Source organism: Lynx canadensis, chromosome A2 (genome assembly GCF_007474595.2).
Source record: "Lynx canadensis isolate LIC74 chromosome A2, mLynCan4.pri.v2, whole genome shotgun sequence".
NCBI lineage: Eukaryota > Metazoa > Chordata > Mammalia > Carnivora > Felidae > Lynx > Lynx canadensis.
Genome location: NC_044304.2, coordinates 69880638 through 69905409, shown reverse-complemented (window position 1 = coordinate 69905409; position 24772 = coordinate 69880638). Strand labels below are relative to the sequence as shown.

General features: G+C 38.2%; 1 protein-coding gene across 7 annotated transcripts in view; it reads left to right on the top strand.

Annotated features, from left to right (window-relative positions):
* Window positions 1–20664, top strand: part of BLVRA (biliverdin reductase A) — a 54375-nt gene extending 33711 nt beyond the window's left edge. For all 7 annotated transcript variants that reach the window (XM_030307692.1, XM_030307699.1, XM_030307697.1 and 4 more), the window contains 3 exons: window positions 12364–12471; window positions 14621–14792; window positions 19115–20664. In XM_030307692.1, coding sequence (XP_030163552.1) covers window positions 12364–12471; window positions 14621–14792; window positions 19115–19373 — 539 coding nt within the window. In that variant the 3' untranslated portion in view covers window positions 19374–20664. The remainder of the gene's footprint in view (window positions 1–12363; window positions 12472–14620; window positions 14793–19114) is intronic.
* The last annotated feature ends 4108 nt before the right edge of the window (window positions 20665–24772 follow it).

Sequence of the window (24772 nt, the reverse complement as noted above, 5' to 3'; positions counted from 1 at the left end):
GGAGGCAACAAGAATTAACTATAATGTTTAATGATTAAGGGACCTAGTTACATGAAGTTTAAATTAAAAACTCTTTGTTTCAACATTTGCTATTGAAAAGCTTTAATATATGAGCAAAGTATCATGAACAATTGCATGAAAATCACCAAAGAAAGCACCTTGTGCTTATCACCAGTGTAGACTGGTCAGACTTTATTGAAACTCTTGTAGCACTCTGTAGCACTGGGATGTGCTGCTGAAGGACAGAGCCCATCGCCACAGCAGCTAAGCAGTGCCTAGAACTAAGTAGACCTTCAGGAGGTGTTTGAATGAGGAGATAGAGAATTACTGCTGTGAGTAAGAGGAGCTTTGAGGCCATCACCTTTGTATATTATTTTCTTATAGCACAGATATCCATGGACAAAGAACAAGACACCAAAGCATACACCATAGATTTCTTGCTAACTGCAAAGGAAAGAAAAAAAAAATGTGCCTTTGCAATGAAGAGCTCTGTTGTTTTCATCCTAACCGAATGATTGCTGATATGGGTCAGTCTGATGATACATACCATCTGATGTGATGTACACAGTGTCAATCATATAATTGAGACTTACAGGACATGCAAGGATAAAGGAGCAAATTAAATGGCACTGTAAAAAATCAAGCAAACTAGAATGTGGTACATGCTACAAAATAACAGGCTAAATTTTCTCAGAAAGGTAATATCCTGCACATAGTGACTTCCTTCCAAAGTGTAAATATAGAAAGGAGGGGAAAAGAGTACACTTTACACTAGAGAAACCAAACACTACCTTAGCTAGTTGATCAAAAGTAACATCAACAGTGGTAAGTTATGATAATAGGACGTATTCTTGATATGATATGATGAGAATGGTTCATTACCTCTGTTGTTTTCCTCCCCTAACCATAACCCCAGTGTGATCATGAGAATAACATCAGAAAAATCCCAGTTGAGGGGCATTCTACAAAATTCCTGGCCAATACTCTTCAGAACTGTCAAAGTCATTAAAAAACAAAGGAAGTTTAAGAAACTTTCTAACCCAAGAGGAGCCTAAGGAGATATGATAACTAAATGTGATGTGGTATCTGGAAACAGAAAAAGCACATTAGGTGTAAACTAAGGAAATCTGAACAAAATATGGACTTTAGTTAATTAAAAATAATAAGCTTAGTTTTTTAAAAACTAAGGATAAGTGTTATATTAGAGCCTTGGTATTATCTCCATTAGCAAGCACAATCTGGGTGGATATGTTTAGATCATTAATGGCTTTTAAAAAGAAAAAGGTTCTTAGCAATGAAACTGACATTTTTTTCTCTAGGCAAGTATTTATAACTCAGAGCGTTCATTAAGCAGTTTTTACACAATAGTTATTATGTATGAGATACCGTACTTATTAACAATAGAGATAATAAAAAGATGACCCTTGCTTTTGAGGACCCCACATTGCCATATGTTCACAACTAGGTAACATTAATCTGCTGAAAATGAGTTGAAAATGTAACTATAACATTTACATTGTAGCCCAGGGAAGTAATAATTTTATTCACCTTGGAATACCTAAATGCAATATCATTTTGTATGGCAAAAGTTAAGGATAATTTGGGAGTAATGTCAGCAAGATGGTGGAATAGGAAGCACTAGGACCTCATTCTGCCGTGGAGACACTGACTTAAGAGCAATATATAGACCATATTGCCTTTGTGAGAATTCCAGAAACAATTTAAGTGGTTGTAGTCACCCAGGCATACACAAAGCCAAGAAGAGCTGCATTGAAGCCGGTAAGAAGGTTCATTGCATTTGCTCGGCTTCACCCTGGCACAACAGGGTGTGATCAGGACAAAACTCCCAAGTCTTAGCTTCTCCCTTGGGGGAAAAAAGAAGAGTGGAACCTGCATCTAGTGTTCTGGTTTTGCAAGGGCTGCTTGAGAGACTGGTTTCTATCTCTCTTGACTTGGGGTGCTGAAGGAAGCAGTAGTGTACTTTAGATGCGAGATTAGAGGCTGCCAAGAACAAGGCAAACTCTATGATTTGTTATAGCAACAGAGAGACTGCAGTACTGCATAAAGAAACCAGGGTGAGCAAGATATTAGGTTTTTGACAACAGGGGCAAACCCCTTTCACTTGGAAATTATACACATAATCCCAGAGAAGATACATCCCCAGGAAAGATTTGAGAATTGCTAGCCTGTCTGGAGAAGGTCTTTCCTTATAAAAAGTCAGTCTGTAAAGACTGGGAGAAGTGGCTGTTTTTCCAAATATTCAGATCTCAACAAATGATCACAAGGCGTAAAAAGAAACAAGGAGGGCGCCTGGGTGGCGCAGTCGGTTAAGCATCCGACTTCAGCCAGGTCACGATCTTGCGGTCCGTGAGTTCGAGTCCCGCGTCAGGCTCTGGGCTGATGGCTCAGAGCCTGGAGCCTGTTTCCGATTCTGTGTCTCCCTCTCTCTCTGCCCCTCCCCCGTTCATGCTCTGTCTCTCTCTGTCCCAAAAAATAAATAAACGTTGAAAAAAAAAATTAAAAAAAAAAAACAAGGAAAAATTGGCCTCTTAAAGGAACAAAATTAATCTCCAAAAACTAATCCTAAAGAAATAGAGACCTATGAATTATCTGATAAAGAATTCAAAGTAACTCTAAAAGATAGCTAAAAGAGGACACAGACAAGTGAATAAAATCAGGAAAACAGTGCATGAACAAAATGAATATATCAACAAAGAGCTGTAAACTATAAAAAACAAAAAAATTCTAGAGATGAAGAATAAAATGACTGAATAGAAAAATGTGCAAGGGTTCAACAGCAAACTTGATCAAGTGAAAGAATTGGTACATTTGAAGATGGGTCATTTGAAATTTGAGTCAAAGGGGCAAAAAGAAAAAGAATGAAGTAAAGTGAAGAAAGCTTAAGGGATTTATGGTACACCATCAAACAGATCAATATATGTATTATACAAGTCCCAGAAGGGAGCAGTGAGCTTATTTGGAATAATCATGGCTGAACACTTCCCAAATTTGAGGAAGGAAATGGAATACAAATTGAAGACACTTAATGAACTCCAACTAGAGTAATTCCAGAGATCCACACCAAGACACATAATCACACTGTAAAGACCATAAAGGCAGAATCTTGAAAAAGGCAAGAGAAAAGTGACTTCTCAAGGAGCTCTTAATAAGCTTATCAGCAGAATTCTCAGCAACCTTGTAGGCCAGAGGGAGTTGGATGATATATTCAATTTGTTGAAAGAAATACAACTGCCAACCAAGAATACTATATTCATCAAGACTGTTCTTCAGAAATGAAGGTGAAATTAAGACTTTCCTGGAAAAACAGCAACTGAGGGAATTAATCACTACTAGACTTATTCTACAAAAAATGCTAAAGGGAGTCATTTAAACTTAAGCAAAAGGATTTTAAACAGCAATTAATCATATGAAAATAAAAAGTACTCTGGTAAAGGGAAACATAAAAAGAAATATAGAATCCTGTAGTATTTTGTTGGTTCATAAATCATCAAACAATTTTTTTAATGTTTATTTTTGAGAGAGAGAGCAAGAGCATGAGCAGGGGAGGGGCAGAGAGAGAGGGAGACACAGAATCCGAAGCAGGTTCCAGACTGTGAGCAGTCAGCACAGAGCCTGTGTGCGGCTCAAACTCCTGGACCATGAGATTATGACCTGGGCCGAAGTTGGACATTTAACTGACTCAGCTACCCAGGCACCCCAATCATTTTTAATTCTAGTATGAAATTGGAAAGACAGAGCATAAGAAATAACTATAAATCTATGTTAATGGATATACAATATAAATAGATATAATTTGTGATATGAGTAAAATAAAGTGGGAGGTTGGAAATGTAAAGGAATAAAGTTTTTGTATGCAGTTGAAGTTTTTATTAGTTTAAGTTAGATTACTATAATTAGAAGCTTTATTTAATTCCCACAGTAACCACATGAGATGTGCAAAAGGAAATGAGAAAGGAATCAAAACATGTCACCAAAAAAAAAAAAAAAAAAAAGATCAACAAAACACAAAAGAAGGCAGTAAGAGAGGAAAAGAAGGACAAAATACTGCAAGAATTTATAGACAACAGTTAACAAAATGGCAGCAGAAGTTTTTTTTTTCTGTCAATGATTACTTCAAATGTAAATGGTTAAACTCCTTAATCAAAAGACTTAGATTGGCTCAGTGGATTAAAACAAAACAAAAACAACGTCCAACTGTATACTGTCTACAAGAGACTTCAGATCTAAAGACACATATGCACTAAAAGGATGGAAAAAGATATTCCATGTAAATAGTAAGCAAAAGAGCAAGAAGACATAAATTTATCAAACAAAATAGGCTTTAAATCAAAAAGTGTCATAAGAGATGAAGAAGGACATTATATAATGATAAAAGGGTCAGTTCACCTAACATTAGAGCTCCCAAATGTATGAAGCAAACATTGTTGAAGGGACACAATAATAGTAGGAGACTTCAGTACTCCACTTTGAGTAATGGATAGGAAAACCAGCCAGAAGGTCAATATATGAAACAGAGGACTTGGACAACACCAATTGAACAGACATATAGAGAATACTTCATCCAATAATAGCAGAATACACATTCTTCTCAAGCACACATAGATTGTTCTCCAGGATAGACTATATGTAGGCCACAATAAGTCTTAACAAATTTAAAAAGATTGAAATCATGCTAAGCATCTTTTCAGAACACAATGGAATGAAACTAGAAATCAACAGCAGAAGAAAAACTGGAAAATCCACAAATACATGAAAATTAAACAGTATACTGTTAGTTAGCCAATGGGTGAAGGGAAAAATCACAAGAGTGATTAGAAATATCTTGAGAAAATGAAAGTGAAAATGCAGCATACCAAAATATATGGGATATAGTAAAAACAGTACAAAGAAGGACATTTATGGTGGTAAACACATTAAACAAGAAGGAAGATCTCAAGTCAACAACCTAACTTTACACCTCAAGGAACTAGAAGACTGCACTAAATCAAAAGTTAGCAGAAAAAAAGGAAAACAATAAAGATTAGAATAGTAATAAATAAATAAATAAATAAATAAATAAATAAATAAATAATTTCAAAGAAACTAAAATCTTTTGAAAAGATTTAAAAAATTGACAAACTCTTAGCTAGATTAACTAGGAAAAAAAGATTCAAATAAACAAACTCAGAAGTGTAAAGGAGACATTATGACATGCTACAGAAATAAATGTATTACAGGAGACTACTATGAACAAGTATACTCCAACAACTGGATAACATAGAGTAAGTGGATAAGTTCCTAAAAACAGACAAAATACCAACTGAATCATAAATTCTGTACATACCTATAACTAGTAAGAAGACTGAAACAGTAACTTCCTAACTAGAAAAGCCCAGGATCAGATGGCTTCACTGGAAAATACTACCAAACATTTATAGAAGTAACAACAATTCTACTCAAAACTTTCCAAAAAATTAAAGAGGAAAGAACACTTCCAGACTTATATGAGGCCAGCATTGCCTGATACCAAAGCCAGACAAAGTTAACTACAAGAAAAGTAAAGACCATGTATCTGGTTTCTGCAGATGCAGAAATTCTCATCAGAATGTTAGCAGCCTAGATTCAGCAGGACCAAGTGGGATTTATTCCTGGGATGCAAGAATTGGGTCAACATATGAAAACAAAGAATGTGATACACCACATTAAAAGAATGAAGGACAAAACCCACATGATCATCTCAATTGTTGCAGAAAAATGCATTTGACCAAATTCAACACCCTTTAATGATAAAAGCATTCAACAAACTAACAATAAATAGAAGGAAACTACCTCATGATAATAAAAACTATATATGACAAACCGCAAAACATTGCTGAAAGATATTGAGGTGACTGCTTCAAATACACAGACATCAATGCAAAAGCCATCAGAAATAGGAAAAAAAACAAGCATGACATTATCAGGAACACAATAATTTTCTAATAACTGACACAAAAGAAGTGGAAATCCACAAGTTACCTGAAAATTCTAAATAATTATTTGAAGGAAGCTCAGCATGATTCAAGAGAACAATAAACAAACTCAGGAAAACAATGTATGAACAAAATGAGAAATCATAAGACGAATACATTTTGGAGCTTAAGCATATAAGTGAATGAAATGAAAAATTCAGTAGAGAGCTTCAACAACAGGCCCAATCAGGTAGAAGAAAGAATCTATGAATGTGAAGACAGGTCTCTTGATATTATCCAATCAGTGGGAAAAAAGAAATTAAATTGAAAAAGAGCAAAGAAAGTGTATGTGAATTATGGGACAACGTCAATTGAAACAATATTCACATTATGGGAGTCCCAGAAGGAGAAAGGAGAGCAAAAGACAGGGAAAACTTATTTGAAGAAATAATGGCTAAAAACTTTCCAAAACTAGGGAGAGATGCAGTCATCCAGGAACATGAAGCTCAAGTGTCCCCAAAATGATTTAATCCAAAGAGATCACATTGTAGTCAAGCTCTCAAAAAAATCAAAGAATTCTAAAAGCAGCAAGAGAAAAAAGACTCACCACATACAAGGGAATCCTGATACAGCTGTCAGCAGACTTCTCAGCAGAAGGCCCGACAGGCCTTCCATGTGCTCAAAGAAAAACACAATCAACCAAAAATACTTCAGAACTGTCAATCACAAACTTTAGAAATGAAGGAGAGATAACGTCTTTCCCAAGCAAATAAAAGCTGGGGTAATTTATCATCATTAGATCTGCCTTATAAGAAATGCTAAAGGGAGTTCTTCAAGCTGAAAGGATGTGAATTAGTAACATGAAAATATATGGAAGTATAAAATTCACTGTTAAAGATAAATATATAGTTAATTTTCTGAATATTGCAATAGTGAACTCTAGCACATAGGTTAAAAGACAAAAGTGTTACCTATCAATGATGTAAATGACTTACATTCTCCACTAAAAGACATAGGGTGGCTCAATGAGTTACAAAAAAAAAAAAAAAAAAATCCAAGTATATGGTGCCTTTAAGAACACTCATAGACCAAAACTAAAAGGATGGAAAAATATTCTATGCAAATAGAAACCAAAAGAAGCTGGAGTAGCTATACTGATATTAGACAAAATAGACTTTAAGTGAAAAGCTGCAGCAAGAGATAAAGAAGATAAAGGGATCAATTCACTGAGAGGTTGTAACAATAGTAAATTTTTAGGCATCCAATAGGGGCACCTGGGTGGCTCAGTTGGTTGAGCTTCAGACATCGGGTCAGGTCATGATCTTGCACTTGACGAGTTTGACCCCTGTGTCAGGCTCTGTGCTCACAGCTCAGAGCCTGGAGCCTGCTTTGTACTCTGTGTCTCCCTCTCTCTCTGCCCCTCCCCAGCTCATGCTGTGTCTTTCTCTGTCTCAAAAATAAACATAAACATTAAGAAATATAGATATAGATAGATAGATAGATAGATAGATAGATAGATAGATAGATATCCAGTATTGGAACACCTAGATACATTAAATAGTTTATAGATCTGAAGACAAAAGTAGATAGCAATGCAATAATAGAGGATTTCAATACCCTGCTTTCAACAATGGATAAATCATCCACATAGAAATATAATATGGAAATAATGGATTTGAATTACACTTAGACCAAATGGACCCAATAGACATGTACAGAATACAGAGCATTTCAACCACCACCAACAGAATATACATTCTTCTCAAGAATGGAACGTGGAACATTCTTCAGGATAGATCATATGTTAGGCCACAAACAACTCTTAACAAATTTAATAAGAGTGAAATCTTATCAAGTATTTGACCACATGATATGGTATAAAAGTGAATAATAGGAAAGCTGGAAAATTCATAAATATGTAAACCGCACACTTCTGAAAAAAACAGTGGGTCAAAAGAAGAAATCGAAAGGGAAATTTAAAAAAAAATCTTGAGATGAATGAAAATGGAAACAAACATACCAAAAATTATTGCATCTAGCAAAAACATTTCTAAGAGGAAGATTTATAGCAGTAAATACTTATATTAAGAAAAGAGAAAGATCTCAAACAACCTAATTTTACATTTCAAGGAAGTAGAAAATGAACAAAGCAGAACAAAATAATAAAGATTAGAGCAGAAATAAATGAAATAGAGACTAGAAAGATGATGGAAAAGATAAATGAAACTGAGTTGGTTTTTTGAATAGAAATACAAAATTGACAAACCTTTAGCTGCACTTACCAGGAAAAAAAAAAAAGATGACTGGAATAAGTGAGGGAGTAATATAACTGATACCGCAAAAATACAAAGGATCATAAGAGACTACTATGAACAATTTTATGCCAAAAAATTAGATAACTTAGAAGAAATGGATAGATGCATAGAAATGTAATTTACCAAGATTTAATCATGAAGTAATAGAAAAATGGAACAGACCAACAATGAGGAAGGGATTAGATGATGATGATGACAATAATAAATAATAATAAATCCCAACATATAAATGTCCAGGATGAGATGGCTTCACAGGTGAATTCTACCAAACATGTAAAGAATTGTTACCAATCCTTCTCAAACTCTTACAGAAAATTGAAGAGGAAAGAACACTTTCAAACTCATTTTACAAGGCCAGCATTACCAAAATACCATGATCCAAGACAAGAACATTAAGAGAAAAGAAAATTACAGGTCAATATCCATAATGGACATAGATGCAGAATCTTCACCAAAATACTAGTGCCAAATTCTAGAACACATTAACAGGATCATACACGAGGATTTAATGATGTTCCTCCCTGGGATGCAAGCATCATTCAGGGTATGTAAATCATTAACATAATGAAGGATAAATATATCATCATCTCCATAGGTGCAGAAAAAGTATTTGGCAATTCTTTTATGATAAAAAAAAATCTGAACAAATTAGGTTTAGATGGGATGTTTCTCAGTATAATAAAATATTGAAAAGCCCACAGCTAACCTCATACTTCGTGGTGAAACACTGAAAGCTTTTCCTCCAAGATCAGGAACAAGACAAGGATGCCCACTCTTACCACTGTGTTCTGTTTAATGTAGTACTGGAAGTCATAGAGCAAGTAGGCAAGAAAGAGAAATAAAAGGCATCCAAATCAGAAAGAAAAAGTAAAATTGTCTCTGCAGATGATATGCTCTTATATGCAGAATACCCTAAAGACTCCACCAAAAAACTGTTCGAACTAATAAGCAAGTAAAGTTGCAGATACAAAATTAGCGTGCAGAAATCATTTGTGTTTCTATATACTAACAAATTATCTGAAAGAGAAATAAGAAAGCAATCCCATTTGTAGTACCATTAAAAACAATAAAATACTTAGGAATAAATTTAACCAAGGAGGTGAAAGACATGTACACTGAAAACTGTAAGACATTGATGAAAGGGATTAATGAAGATCCAGCAATTGCAGTAATAGATATTTACCCCAAGAATACAAAAATACGAATTCAAAGGGATACATGTACCCCGAATGTTTATAGCAGCAGCATCTACAATACCCAAATTATGGAAATGACCCAAAGGTTCTTTGACTGATGAATGGATAAAGAAATGTGGTATATTTATATACAATGGAATATTACTCAGCCATAAAAAAGAAAAATCTTGCAAAAAAGGACGTGGATGGAGCTAGAGAGGTTTATGCTAAGTGAAATAAGTCAGTCAGAAAAAGACAAATACCATATAATTCCATTCATATGTGGAATTTAAGAAACAAAACGAATGATCGTAGGGGAAAAAAAGAGAAAGAGAGGTAAACCAAACACACACTTTTAGCTATAGAGAACAAACACATGGTTACCAGAGGAGAAGTGGGGGGGGGGTGGGAATGGGTTAAATAGGTATTGAGGATTAAGGAGTGTACTTGTAATTGAGCACCATGTGTTATATGTTAAGTGTTGAATTACTAAATTGTACACCTGAAACATACAGTATAATGAAACTAACAATACACTGTATGTTAACTAACTGAAATTTAAATAAAAAAAATTTTTAAAAACAGATTGAAGAATACACAACTAATTGGAAAGGTACCTCATGTTCTTGGATTGGAAGGATAGATATTTTTAAAGTTCATACTTTGTAAAGCAATCTATAGATCCAGTGCAATCCCTAGCAAAATTCCAATGGCATTATTTTTACAGAAATAGTAAAACATTTTCAAATTTGTGTGGAACCATAAGAGACCCTCAATACCAAAAACAATCTTGAGAATGAAGAATAAATCTGGAAGCATCACACTTCCTAAATTACAATTTATGATATAAAGGTATAGGAATCAAAACAGTGTGGCACTGGCATAAAATCAGGCACATAGACCAGTGGAACAGTATAGAGAGCTCAAACATAAACCCATGCATACGTGGTTAACTAATATTTGACAAGGGCACCAAGAACATACAGTGGGAAAATGGTAGTCTCTTCAATCAGTGGTGTTAGGAAAACTGGATATGCACATGTAAAAGAATGAAACTGGACTCCTGTCTTACATCAGTCACAGAAATTGTCTTGAAATGTATCAGAGACATATGAAATCATAAGAAAAAGAGACTTATACTGTAAAACTCCTAAAAGAAAACATAGGGGGAAAATCCTTGACTTTGTTTTTAGCAGTGTTAGCTTGGATAAGACACCAACTTCACAGGCAAAGAAAGCTAAAATAAACATAAACACATCAAACTAAAGAGCTTCTACACAGTAAAGGAAATATTCAGTAAACTGAAATGGCAACCTATAGAATGGGAAAAAATATTTGCAAACTATATATGTCATAAGGGGTTAATATCTAAAATATAAAGAACTCACACAGCTAATAGGGGAAAAGCAAACAATCCAATTAGAAAATTGGCAGAGGAATTTAAGAGACACATTTCCAAAGAAGATATACAAACAGGTATGTCAACAGATGTATGAAGAGGAGTTCACGGTCACTAATCATCAGGCATACCAAAACCACAATGAGATATCACCTCACACCTATTATGGTAGCTATTTTCAAACAATGAGGTAACAAATGTTGATAAGGATGTGGGGAAAAAGGAACTCTGATGTACTCTTGGTTGGAATGTAAACTGGCATATCCAAAATGGAAAACAGTATGATGGGTCTTCAAAAAATTAAAAACAGAACTGTCAGATGATCGATGATCCAGAAACCTACTCCTGGGTATATATCTGAAGGAATTGAAATCAGTGCATTGAAGGGATAACTGCACACCTATGTTCATTGTAGCATTATTCACAATAACCAAGACATGGAAGCAACCCAAATACCCATCAACAGATGAATGTTAAAAAAAAAAAAAAAAAGGTGTGATACATGTATAAACTGGAATATTATTCAGCAGTGGGAAAGGAGGTTATTCTGCCATTTGCAACAACACAGATAAACCTTGAGCACATTATGCTAAGTGCGATAAGTCAGAGAAAGACAAGTACTATATGATTATCACTATTTGTGGAATCTATAAAGTCAAACCTATAAAAAAAAAAATAGCCAGTGAAATGGTAATTACCACCAGGGAATAGGATGTGTGAGGGGTAAGATTCATAATGTTTAAGGGCACAAACTTGTAACAAGTAGTAAATAAGCCAGAGAGATATAAAAATAAATAAATAAAAGGGAAATACTGAACAAAACATATTTGAACAAAAGAGCTTTCTTGTACTTTAAGTTTTTCCTGAGTTTTGTTTTGTTTTGTGTACCTAGAGAGGTTGGTAATATGGAAGGAATATATATTAAAAAAAAAAAAAGTCATGTGGGATTAGTTGAAAATAAAGAACTATTGAAGAAGGGGAACCAGTTCTCAAATTTTATGAATCTTCTAACCTAGATAAGAAAAAGCCACCAGAGCAAAAAATTTTAACAGCTTTCTTTTATAATCCAAAATTTTAGTTACGAATATTATCTATCCACCCTCCAACCTGGGTAATTTGAAAAAGTCACTTGGTTCTTCCAGTTTTTGAAATAAAGAGTCTAATTTTAGCTTCTCTTTAGTCCTCAAAATTCCTTTTCTTCTCCTTGTTTCTTAGATTTTTATGCTGCACTGCCCCATTCTGGCTAGAAGAGAAGTTAGCACTCAGCTCAGATACTTCCCAGATCTCATCTTGCCTTTGGGGCAGGTAGATATCATGTTGCTTTCTTAGACTTTCATTTCTGTTGTAAGTTGAGAACTGACATCACCTCCAGGTGGGGTGTGTAAGGGTATAGTGGTACCCCAGGTGGTTCTGCAGTCGCTGTGTCCTTCTGTGCTGGTAGAAGACAGACCTAGACTCTGGGATGCACATCTATACATGACTGATGATGACTGCCTTTTTTACTCCCATTTTTGTCATGACAGGAAAGGTCTTGCATGAGGAGCATGTTGAACTCTTGATGGAGGAGTTTGCATTCCTGAAAAAAGAAGTGGTGGGAAAAGACCTGCTAAAAGGGTCTCTCCTCTTTACAGGTCAGTTTGAGGTGGGATCACAGGTCATGTGTAACTGGTGAGGCCAGAAAGCTAACTAGGTTCTTTCCTAGTTCTCTAGGATGTTAATTTGGATTCATTTTTTCTAAAGACTATCTGACTGAAGGCCAATTTAATATAATCTTCCCATGCTTCCACAAACAATAAAAATAGCCATTTTTTTTCTTTCCTCAAATGAGATTTAAGTGCTTGGTGGACCTTAGGTAAAAGTATGTTAGAAATCTTAAGCTTACAAATGCTTCTGTCCCAACCTTTTAGATAGAATTTTCCTCATTAAATCTTAACAAATTGGAGACTATTTTTCCACAGGAGGTTGAACATGGACTCAGGTTCTTGGAGAGGAGAATATTTTTGTTCTCTTTGCAGAGTAAACAATATCTATAGCCCCTTTCTTCCTCCAACACGTTACAAGGACATGGGCAGCCCCCAGAATATTTGGTCTACACTATATTTGATTATTTGCTCTATGTTGGTCATTATTTGAGGAGCTCCATTAGCAATAGGATATGAGCATCCTGGAGCCTCCTGCTCTTTGGATGGCCTTCTTATCTGGCTATATCCTAGAGTATTTGGAACCTTTCCTGAGGGCTTTCCTTATAGAAGCAAAACCCTGAGATGGTCAGGCATTGCTCAGTGGTAAAACCATTTATCTCCTCATGAATTTTCAGAAAATAACAGTGAAACCTCTTTTTAAAATCCACCTTCATCTTTTAAAATAATGATAGAGTTGTAACAATAATAACCATGAACTTGTACAAGGAACTGTGCCACGTATGTGACATGTATTAATTAGTTCATGTTAATTCATATATGATAATCCTATAAAGTGAGTATTTATACCCCCATTATACACACAGAGAAAAGGAAGCTCAGAGAGGTGAATAGCTTCACAAAGTTGTCAAAAACAGCTTTGTGGCAGAGCCAGATTGGAGCTCAGGCCTCTGACTTCATGGCTCAAACATTTGATGGCTGCTCTGTCCTCTCCAAAAAGCCCAAGAGCAGACAGTAACCAGCTGAGAGGGAGAAACCTTTCTTTTGTAACTTTGATATTTAGGTCCTAGTGACTTCAAACCATGTTGTCTATGAAACTTATAAATTTTTTTGCTTTTATTTATAGCTTGTTCTCTTTTTTATTTTTTTTTTTTAATTTTTTTATAACATTTATTTATTTTTGAGACAGAGACAGAGCATGAATGGGGGAGGGGCAGAGAGAGGGAGACACAGAATCGGAAGCAGGCTCCAGGCTCTGAGCTGTCAGCCCAGAGCCCGACGCGGGGCTCGAACTCACGGACCGTGAGATCGTGACCTGAGCTGAAGTCGGACGCTCAACCGACTGAGCCACCCAGGCGCCCCTGTTCTCTTTTTTAAAACATAGTCATAATATGAATTCTTTTCAAGTCAGTATCAAATTTGTAAGGAATTAGTTTATAAACAACGTAACAGGTTACGTAGCCTTTTAAGTTTGGGTTATGTTTAAAATTGGGGCTGGAGAGAGTCGGGAGCAATATCTTAACCACACATATTTCTCACACAGATATTTTTTTTAATGTACTTTTGTGTAGGAGATTATGAAGACTAAGGAAACACTTAACACTGTATCAGTTTTTTTTTATATTGACATAGTTTATAGGTATTGCTGTTTTCTTCATAGCTATCATGGTGCCTTCACCCTATTGTCATTTACCCTATTGTTAGTTATATGGTATTTATAGGAATATAGGCTTGGGGGCCTAAAATACCTTGATTCTTTTTCTTTTATAAGACTTCTTTAAATCACTAACTGAAGAGGGTATGTATGTATGTGTGTGTATGTTTACTATATGTAAACCACATGTGCATAGTAGAAGCCTGAAATATTTTTATTATCCTATGGGCTAGATGGACTGCTGTTTCCAATAAAATGTTTTATTTTCCTAAGAAAATTGAATCAAGTAAACAAGAAAAAAGAGAAGTGCTTTTATGAAATTTTCATTCAGGCACCTAAATATCAGTAGTCATCTTGCATATCATGCTGTAAGGCAAGGTTGCTTTGTCTTGAGGACCTAGCCACACACCTGCCCACTTGCTCCCTCAGCTCTCCAGCTATCAGTCCTTACTTCCCACTTCCCATGGTATTTGTGATTCCCCACAGCTGGCCCATTGGAAGAAGAGCGGTTTGGCTTCCCTGCGTTCAGTGGCATTTCTCGCCTGACCTGGCTGGTCTCCCTCTTTGGGGAACTTTCTCTTATATCCGCCACTTTGGAAGAGCGAAAGGAAGATCAACATATGAAAATGACTGTGTGCTTAGAGACAGAGAACAAACGGTAGGTTGTGAGAAACTGTGAGGGGGAAACTTGAGGACATTGTCATATGTTCACAAAGGTGAATCTAGACAGAGCCCAGAGGGCCTAGACCCCCAACCCCAACTCCAGAAGGACTGTCTGCTTTTGTAGACACAGTAGGTGCTGGGATTTCACTTATGTTGGCCTTTTTCATCCTCACAGCAGCCTTGGAAGGTAAATAAGACGAACATGATCCCCTTTGCCAAGTACATAGAGGCTTAACGGAATTTGAGCAGGTTGCCTAAGCCACACAAGTGAGCAAGATCAGATGAAGTAACAGAAATCCAGTTTACCCCTGAGACCTGAATTTTTTCCAACATTTTATTATGAATGTTTCAGACATATGGTAAAGTTGGAAGAATTTTGCAGTGAACACCCATACAACTACTACCTAGATCTTGCCATTGACATTTTATCCTGCTTGCTTATCACGTGTCCAAATATCCATCCCTCATTGTGACTACAATTTAAGGTTCTGTTTCTCAGCTTTATCTTATTCTGTCATACTATTCCCAAAGTGTTCTGATTCTTTATTTTTTATACCAAGTCTTTTAAAACAAAAGCATATTCATAATTCTCCTTGAAAAGCACTTGAGCTCTATAAAATATTTAAAATAACAAGTGTTTTGGAGTGTTTCTAAATGTGCTTCCAGCTGGTGGGGCTCTTGGTAGTAAAAGAAACAGACCATTGGGTATTTACAAAAAGAGAAAAGTATTTGGGTTCCTGAATGAAGCCTGATCTTTGTCCATTTTGAGGAGTTTCCTCTTTGCTGGGGAAAGGCAGAGGTCACAGATGAAGGAAGATAAAGAATGCGGAACCTGCAAGGGCTGCATTTGGAGTAATAGCACTAGCGGACCCTGACCTTGTAAGTGTAAGAATTGCAGCTATGGTCTGACCATCCCCACAGACAGGTGCTGTCCCCAGTAGCCAGAGCTAAACATAGCTCAGGGTGCTTCTGGAGCACAGAAAAGGGGAATGTCGAGAGGTCAGGTCATGCTTCTCAGAGGAAAATGTGCTCTTCTCAGTCCTTGACAGGAAATAAGATGTGAGGGAAGCAGAGACTAACTCATTATTGCAAAGGCGGGGCAGGCATCAGATGAGAGGTTGGGACAGATGGCAAACAACATATTACATATAACATATAACATATAACATAAGTTGTTAATTACATATAATACTTTCTACTTCACAGATTGTACTTTTACTGTCACACCACCACAATAGCATAGGTGAAGCTGTATATTTATTAGTCATGTCCACTGATTAGGAAATTGAAACAGAGGAAACATCCTTGATGTTTGGCATTTCCTCAGACTTTTAAGACTCCATGTTCTATGGAAGGATATGAGAAATTTTCTTAGGTAGATCAGAACCTTTGGAATATCTCAAATTTCTTTTTATTCCCTTTTTAAAAAAAATATTATTTATTTTATTATTTATTTTATTTGAGAGAGAGGGATAGAGAGCGCGAGCAGGGTAGAGGGGCAGAGGGAGAGAGAAGATCCCAAGCAGGCTCCATACTCTGCCTGGAGCCTGATGTGGGGTTCAATCCCACAACTTTGGGATCATGACCTGAGCTGAAATCAAGAGTCAGATGCTCAACTGATAGAGCCACCCAGGTGCCCCTGTCTCAAATTTATTTGTATCCAACGTTAAAGCAGTGAATAAACAGCATTAAAGTTCATCTTTGTTATCAAATTCTGGAATGTTTTAAAGCGTGTACCATGTGCTTTTAAAACTAGCCATGAGCTGAAACTAATACAGTGTTAATGTCACCTACCTCAGTTTAGTAAAACAAAACTACCCATGGAGATTAATGTTTTAGAAGTGAGACCAACTTTTTGATGATAGAGTTTGTAATAATTTATTTTTAAAAATTGGAGTCATAATCAAAAATTTTTAGGGGCGCCTGGGTGGCGCAGTCGGTTAAGTGTCCGACTTCAGCCAGGTCACGATCTCGCGGTCCGTGAGTTCGAGCCCCGCGTCAGGCTCTGGGCTGATGGCTCGGAGCCTGGAGCCTGTTTCTGATTCTGTGTCTCCCTCTCTCTCTGCCCCTCCCCCGTTCATGCTCTGTCTCTCTCTGTCCCAAAAATAAATAAACGTTGAAAAAAAAAAAAATTAAAAAAAAAAAATTTTAAGTGATAGATTGAACACCTTAGTTTTACTAGTTTACTAATCTAACTACTATCTTTTAGACTCTGTCTGACCTGAATATGAATTTTTTATGTATGGGCTATCATTGATTTATACATGAATCATCTTATCATTTAAAAATTTTTTTTTCAACGTTTATTTATTTTTTTTGGGACAGAGAGAGACAGAGCATGAACGGGGGAGGGGCAGAGAGAGAGGGAGACACAGAATCAGAAACAGGCTCCAGGCTCCAAGCCATCAGCCCAGAGCCTGATGCAGGGCTCGAACTCACGGACTGCGAGATCGTGACCTAGCTGAAGTCGGACGCTTAACCGACTGCGCCACCCAGGCGCCCCTCATCTTATCATTTTAATGACTTCCAGAATAGACGACTTGGTGAAATGTAGCTCTTCAAAGCAAATAAGTCCCTGCTTGGTTTACGTGCTGCTTAGTATAGTGTCCTCTGCGACAGAGAAAGGCCATCTTATCCTGTAAATGCAGTTATGGCTTCTGACTGTGCTTGGGAAGAATGCTTGGGATCTGTGGGCTTCTTTCTCTCTCTCCCCCAAAACTTGACTCAGTCTGCAGGCCTGAGTTTCAGCTTTCAACTATAAGTAGATGTCTTTCTAGGGTTGTTAACTGCACATTAGGAGCCTGTGCCAGTTGTTTCCAGACACAATTTTTTAAGTTATAGCTACCTTCAAACAATAGAGTAGAATTGAGCAGAACCATAACTGGGAATGGGGAAGAGGCTGGCGGGGGGGGGGGGGGGGGGGGGGGGGAAGCATGATTTTGAGAGGTCACAATAAAAGGACTAGCCAGACAGGGATTATTACTTGAATTCCTGTTGTGGAAGTGCTGGTGTTAGAGACTGTTTACTGAGTGCTTACTGTGTGCCAGGCACGGGCCTAGCCCTTTAACAAGGATTTTCTCATAGAATCTTTATGCGAACTCTCTAAGTGGGAATTATTATGATCACCTGGGAAACTGAGGTTCAGCACTGTTAAGAAACTTGCTAAAGGCACAGAACTAAGTGTTGTGTGAGAATCACACTTAGGCAGCCTGTCTCCTGTCCCCAGATTGTGACACCTTCTCCCCAAAACTTCATGGGAAGGGCACAAGAAAGGAAGGTCTTAGAAACCACATCAGGTCTCGTCTTTCCCTTGTTGCAGTCTTCACCTGCCAATGACGTAGGTGTCATTGTCTTAGAGCCCAAGGTCATCCATATAACCCTAGTGCAGCTTCATTCTCAAGCCCGTGTTCTTTCCATCTTACCAACAGTTTTCACACTTTGTAAAAATAAACAATACTTTTTTAATCGAAATGTCATGTGGATAGTCAATGTATAGAAGAGTTACACGTTTCAGCTCTCCTGTCAAAGACAGCTGGTAGGAGTGTGGTCCCTGCCTGCTCATCCTTAAGAGCCTGGGGAGAGCAGTTAGAAGTCACCACCTCCACCGGGTTTGCAGATGCAGGCTGAAACTTGGGATATGAATGTGGTTAAACACCTCCCTGTGGAAGGGGAGACCTAAGAAGCTTTTTGTTGGTAGTCTATGCCCAAGTTGACAAATGCAAATATTTGCAAATGAAAGTTCTCGCAGAGAGAAAGAGTGGAGGAGGGGTCTGTGAATTTAAAACTTGTGTTTTGGGTTGGGATGTCTGGAGCTAAGTGTTGTCCAAGCCCAGAACGTGTGTGGACAAGGTCCCATCCTCAGCCCTACTCTATTCAGTTGACAGTAAAGTGCCAACAGTCAGTATGCACACACCGGATAATGTATGGAAGTGTTTAATCACTATATTGTATGCCTGAAACTAATATATCGTACACTGTTAAGTAACTGGAATTAAAATAAAAACTTTTTAAAAAAGTTACAGATAAGACAGTCACAAGAAAAAACAAATGATGTTCACACAAAATCATTGAGTGAATTCCCTTGCCTGATGGCAAAATTAAATGAAGGACTGTTTGGCCCTGAAGTTGGAAACAATCACCCAAGGCCTCTGGGAGGCTGGTAGAGGTCAAGATGCCACCTGAGCCACTACATTGAGCAGCAGCTTCAGGGAAGATAGGTACAATATGCAGACCTGTTACCAGGTTCTCACGGGCTAGCAAACATCCACCTGCACTCTCTTGTAATCTCTAACATTTATGATTCTTTTGTCTTTGCAGTCCGCTCACATGGATTGAAGAGAAAGGACCTGGTCTAAAACGAAACAGACATTTAAGCTTCCATTTTAAATCTGGGTCCCTGGAGAATATGCCAAATGTAGGAGTCAATAAGAATATTTTCCTGAAAGATCAAAACATATTTGTCCAGAAACTCTTGGGCCAGTTCTCTGAAAAGGAACTGGCTGCTGAAAAGAAACGCATCCTGCACTGCCTGTGGCTTGCAGAAGAAATCCAGAAATACTGCTACTCAAAGAAGTAAGAGAAAGAAACATGCGGCACATCTAAGATGGGACCATAGTTTGCTTTTTATGAAGAGTTGACCTCTATCTCTATTCTTACAATTAAACATATCTTGGGCAAACAGGATTTGCTTACTGTCCCGAGCTGTGTTGGGAGTGATATTTGGGAGTTGGGACACATGTAATAGGGATGAGAGAACTAACCTTGGTAGAGCTGAGCCAAGTGCTTCGTATGCCTGATTTAATTTACTCTTCCCAACAGCCCTATCAGATGGGTATTACCAGGTTTGTTTTCATTAGTGTATTGGAAAATTTTATTTGAAGTCACCCAGATAGTAAATACGAGAACCAGCCTTTAAATCTTTCTCATGCACTGAACCACTGCAAAATAGCCTCTTCCCTGCTTTAAGGAGTTATGTTTCACCCAACAAACTGTCACTGGGCGAGTATGCTAGGTGCTAAGGATTCTAAAAATGAATAAGACGTAGCCGCTTTCCTCGCTAACCTTGTCGAAAGCAAACCAGTCATACAAACTGGTCACTGTAATGTAATAGGTCCAGTAAAAGAGATATGCCCCTGGTCATCTGGAGGAAGGTTTGGGGAAAACCTACAAACCAAATCTTCATAACTAGGTTAGTTGTGTACAGGTGAGAGGAGGGCTTTTCTTGGCAGAGTGCTGACATGACCAAAGAGAAGGAAGTGAGAAACAAGCTGGTGAGTACCCTGGGAACAGTGTTGCTAGAGCATTGTGTCTGGAGGAGGGAGTCCCAGAGATTAAATCTGTGGGGTCCCTATAAGCCAGATCAAGGAGCTAGGGTCTTATTTCTTAGGCACTGAAGGCTCTTATTTAACAGGGGAGTGGCATGGTCAGTTTTCTAGTTTAGAAATGAAAACTTCCAGGAGGAAATGAGACTTGAGACCAAGGAGGAGGCATCCCGTTAAGAGCCAACAAATGTGTTCATACTTGCAGCCCTTGGCTTATCTAGACTCACTGCTTCTGTTGAGACACAGCTGACTTGAGGCAGAGCTGATTCCCAGGAATCTTCCCTTTCATTTCATTGGTTGTCCTGTTGCATTTTCTTTGAAGCTTGTGTTAGATTTCTTGCCTTTGTGAATGTCTCCCTCTTGCTTTTTGCCTACTACCTTCCCATTGTGAGGTTTAGGAGCTGGGAAGTCATTGGTGTCAGCACTCTATTTTCTACCTCGATTTCCATGATTCTGTCACCATATACCTCAAGGTAGAAACCAAAACTCCTTAAGGTTGTTCCTTTATTTGCCATGTAAAACAGTTTAATAAATATTGGTCAGTTAGTTCTCTTGTTTTATTATTCACATCAAATATCCTTTGTGGCCAGGAAATATTGTATCTATTTTTGTGTGTTGTACAGCATCTAGCATGAGGCAAATATGTGATTAGAATGTAGTGCAATGGCGTCTCCCGGTTAGGCCTGATAACTCTGCTATTTCAAAAATATTGGCCATATTTGGTATTAGAGGTGGGGGTGGGTGTCAAAACCAGAGCTGGATAGTAAAGTGGTATAAACTGGTTTTATTTAATTAAGACTTGTGATAGATGAAAACAGATCTCAGTGTAGAACCAGGCTCAATTCCAAATTGTATTTTCAGTGGATGGAAAATTACTAAGAGGAAACATGGGGAGGGAATTCTGTCTAAACCAACTTGATAAGGTTCTTGCTGAAGGCAGGCCAGTGTACTCAAATACCAGGGGTGGGGGACAAGGGATTTGATCAGATATTGAGGGTAGGGATTCTCATGGAACTGACTTAAGAGTTTTGCTAAATTGGGTGATGCAAAGACAGACGTGGAAATCCAAAGTTTGAGGCCTAGTTTGAGAAGAGGGTTCAGAGGAGCCTGACTAAAAGTTTGGTCAAAGTCTTTGTCATGGGTTATGTGATTACTAATTGATGACTACTCATCTTAAGCTTGTTTTGTGTGTGGTCAAGAGATTAAAATGAAAACATCCATTAGTTTTACTAATTGGTAAGAATTGCAGAAGGAGAAGGAAAAGATGGGAGAAAATAGAATCTGGAGAGCTGGAGCAGGAGTCCTTCTTCCTCTGCTATTTACAACTGCCCTCATCATCCTTTGGGGCTACTGGAGCCATTCTGGCCCCAGCCTACTGCAGCATTTCCCAAATACTCCTTCCTCTGAAACCCCACCCCCACCCCCACCCCCAATCTATCACTGTCTTCCAGAGCTTCACTGAAGTTAAGCCACAAGTATCCCCTGCCATTTGTTTACCCAAAATATGGTGACCTTTGTTTTTTCCCTTGACTTTCATGGAAGGCTTAGTGAGAAAAGAGGGATTTGAGGTCTGAGATTTCAGAACAAATTAGGCTTTTAGTCCAACTAGAAGAAAAAAGCCCTTTATCCCACTGTACTAATGCTTTGATCCCTCTCTGCTCCTCACCCACTTCTGTGGTAGGAGCAACCTGCCTTTAGTGATAAAGCTGAAAAAGAAACTAAGCAGCAAAGCCCAACCTCCCTCTAGGTGCACCTGAATTCTCCATTTGTCCATGTGGTAGGTGACAGGGGTAGGCTCTTCCTCTGTAGTGGGGTGGCTTGAAGCTTTGAAAGAAAGTTACTCTAAGAGCAGAGTAGCAAACCTATTTGGCTTTGGATCCCAGCTACATTTCCCAATCTTTGTCATAATAAAACTGGTACTTTTTAAAAAAACTTAGTCTCTCTCCTATGTTTATAGCTGAATTGGTCCCCAGAATTGGGAAGGAGAAAAAGGAATGCACCTTGCTGGCACCTTAAAGCCCAACAATAGATTCTCTCCTTAGGGTTTACTGCCTGAAGGAATCAAGTGGAAAAAAAAAGAGGGTGGGGAGGAAACATTTTAGTCAATGGCTCTATCGTTCCTCAAGAGAGGGCTTCTGTTGGGGAAATTCCTTGCTAAGCCAGTCCATAAGTAGTGGTGGTGTTGGAGATGGAGGGGGATTGACTGTAATAAAAGGAGAAGCTTTGGGAACCTAGGTTGATGGGTTGAAGGGGAAAAAAATAGACACTTCTCTCTGCAAAAGTAATTAATAGGATTTAACGGGAAAGAAGGTAATTAAGAGGTCTAGGATAATGAAGCCTTTGATACTCAAAATGTGTGCTGACCAGTAGCCTTGGCTTTGGCATGGCCTAAAAACTTGTTAGAAATGCAAATTCTGAGGCCCACCTTAGACCTACTGAACCAGAATCTGCATTTTAGATTGCATGGTGATTCCTGTGCATATCAAAGTTTCTTGGAGCTTGTGGACTAGTAAGGAAGAAAAGTGTTACCCATAATGTTAAAGCACAGCTATGAAGAATGCTAAAGGAGGATTTTATTTTTTTTTCTTCTTTCTTTTCAACGTTTTTATTTATTTTTGGGACAGAGAGAGACAGAGCATGAATGGGGGAGGGGCAGAGAGAGAGGGAGACACAGAATCGGAAACAGGCTCCAGGCTCTGAGCCATCAGCCCAGAGCCCGACGCGGGCTCGAACTCACAGACCTCGAGATCGTGACCTGGCTGAAGTCGGACGCTTAACCGACTGCGCCACCCAGGCGCCCCAAAAGGAGGATTTTAAAATCTTGTTCTAGGGAGAGTTTTTCTAGTCAAGAATTTAGGAAAACCTTCCCTAAAGAATTCATTGAAATCTGAACGTTGAGAAAGACTTTTGGCAGGTGTAGGCAGACAAGGATGTGGAGAACATTTCAGGTGGAAGGAATAGCACATGCAAAACCCTTATGTCCAGCTATGCCTGAGGCCAGCAATACCCCTGGATGTTACAGGTGTGGGCACCTTAAATTCCCTCTTGTTAATTCCATTTGGCTTTTCTAAACCTACCTTTTTTTTTTTTTTTTTTTTAAGTTGTGAAATGAGAATGGGCTACTAACATTGGAGAGTCTCTTTTACTGACTTCAAAAAAGTATATTACTATTTATTAAACAAGCAATATCCGGGCCTGATGCTAAGAGGCTTACATACCTTATTCCATTTACTTTTTATAATTCCTATAAAAGGCCATATGCAGTAAGCACTTTTCCTTCATCTTTTTTTTTTAACACATGAGGCTCAGAATTTAAGCTGCATGGCTGAGTTCCTTTACCTAAGTCAATGCAAAGTGCAGCCTACATGTTAGGTCCTGTGGCCCAGTCCCTATTTGTGTAGTTTTATGGGTAACACAGCATGCTCATTTATTTATGTATTGTGTATTAATGCTATCATGCTACAAAGGCAGAGTTGAGTAGTTGTGACAGAGACCGTATGGCCCACAAAGCCTAAAATATTTATAGTCTGGCCCCTTAGAGAAAACATTTGCCAGTCCCTGTTCTAGGTGGGAGCTCAGGTCTCTCTGAGGAAAGGACTAGGGTACAGTAGTCCAATTCTGTGGGAACCTGGAATTATGAATAATTCCCCTTTGCTTAGACAACAGCTACAGAAGAAGAGGCTTCAATGTTTTTCCATAGAGAGTTATGTTACCAGTGGGTTTCTCCAGAGTTGCATACAATCATAAATGCTCAATTGGCCTTGGCTCTCTATCAGTGACTCACTGTGTTCTGAGATACTGTAGAAATGCTCTACATTTGTTGGAAGTCTTTGAGAGCCTAAGGCTTCGGGAATTGGTTTGCTGAGGACTTGGGATAGGGAAGGACATGTCAGAGCACTGTACACTGAGTCTAGAGTCCAAGCACAATATCAGTCCTTGTTGGACACCCAGAGTCTTCATTTGGAATCAAAGGAGTCATTGTCCTGGCAACCTGAGGATGCCCATGAGCAAAGACTATATACTGGGGATGGACAGAGTAAGGGGAATGGCTGAAGTCTGAGTTCCCTTGCACAGTCCTGGAGTCTGTAGGTCCTGAGCTTTATCCTGGGACCTTAAAGGGCCACTACCTTCCTCTCAGTCACATAAAAGTGCTGATTTTGTTTGGGGATCTTCATGCCTGTGGCTCCAGTGCTAGTGCTGGACATCAGGGAAGAGGCAGCCTCCAGTGTCAGTGGTGTCCACTGAGTTTTGCTGGAGAAACTGGACCAGGGAAAGGTCATTCAGAGGTCATTCTGGATACAACAGGAATCTCCCATTACTAGCAGCTATCTCCACAGATTAAGCTGGTCAAAATCTAGATGGAGTGTTCCACGGTCTTTCTATTTCTTCGTTCAGTAACTGTCCCAAGCACTCACCTTGTGCTTGGGGATCTGGTGGGCCTAAGTGCAAGGCTTACAATGACAAAGTGGTCCCTGCCTGCCAGGTATTCACATTTTGGAGGGGGAGATGAACAAAGGTATGAAAGACATGTGGAAAAAAAAAAAGCCAGAAATATAATTGTGAAAAGAATGAGTGTGATGTGAGGACAGGTTGGGGAGTCACTGGAGTATATGAAAGGCTGCACTGAGGTGACATTTACTGGAGCCAGAATGAC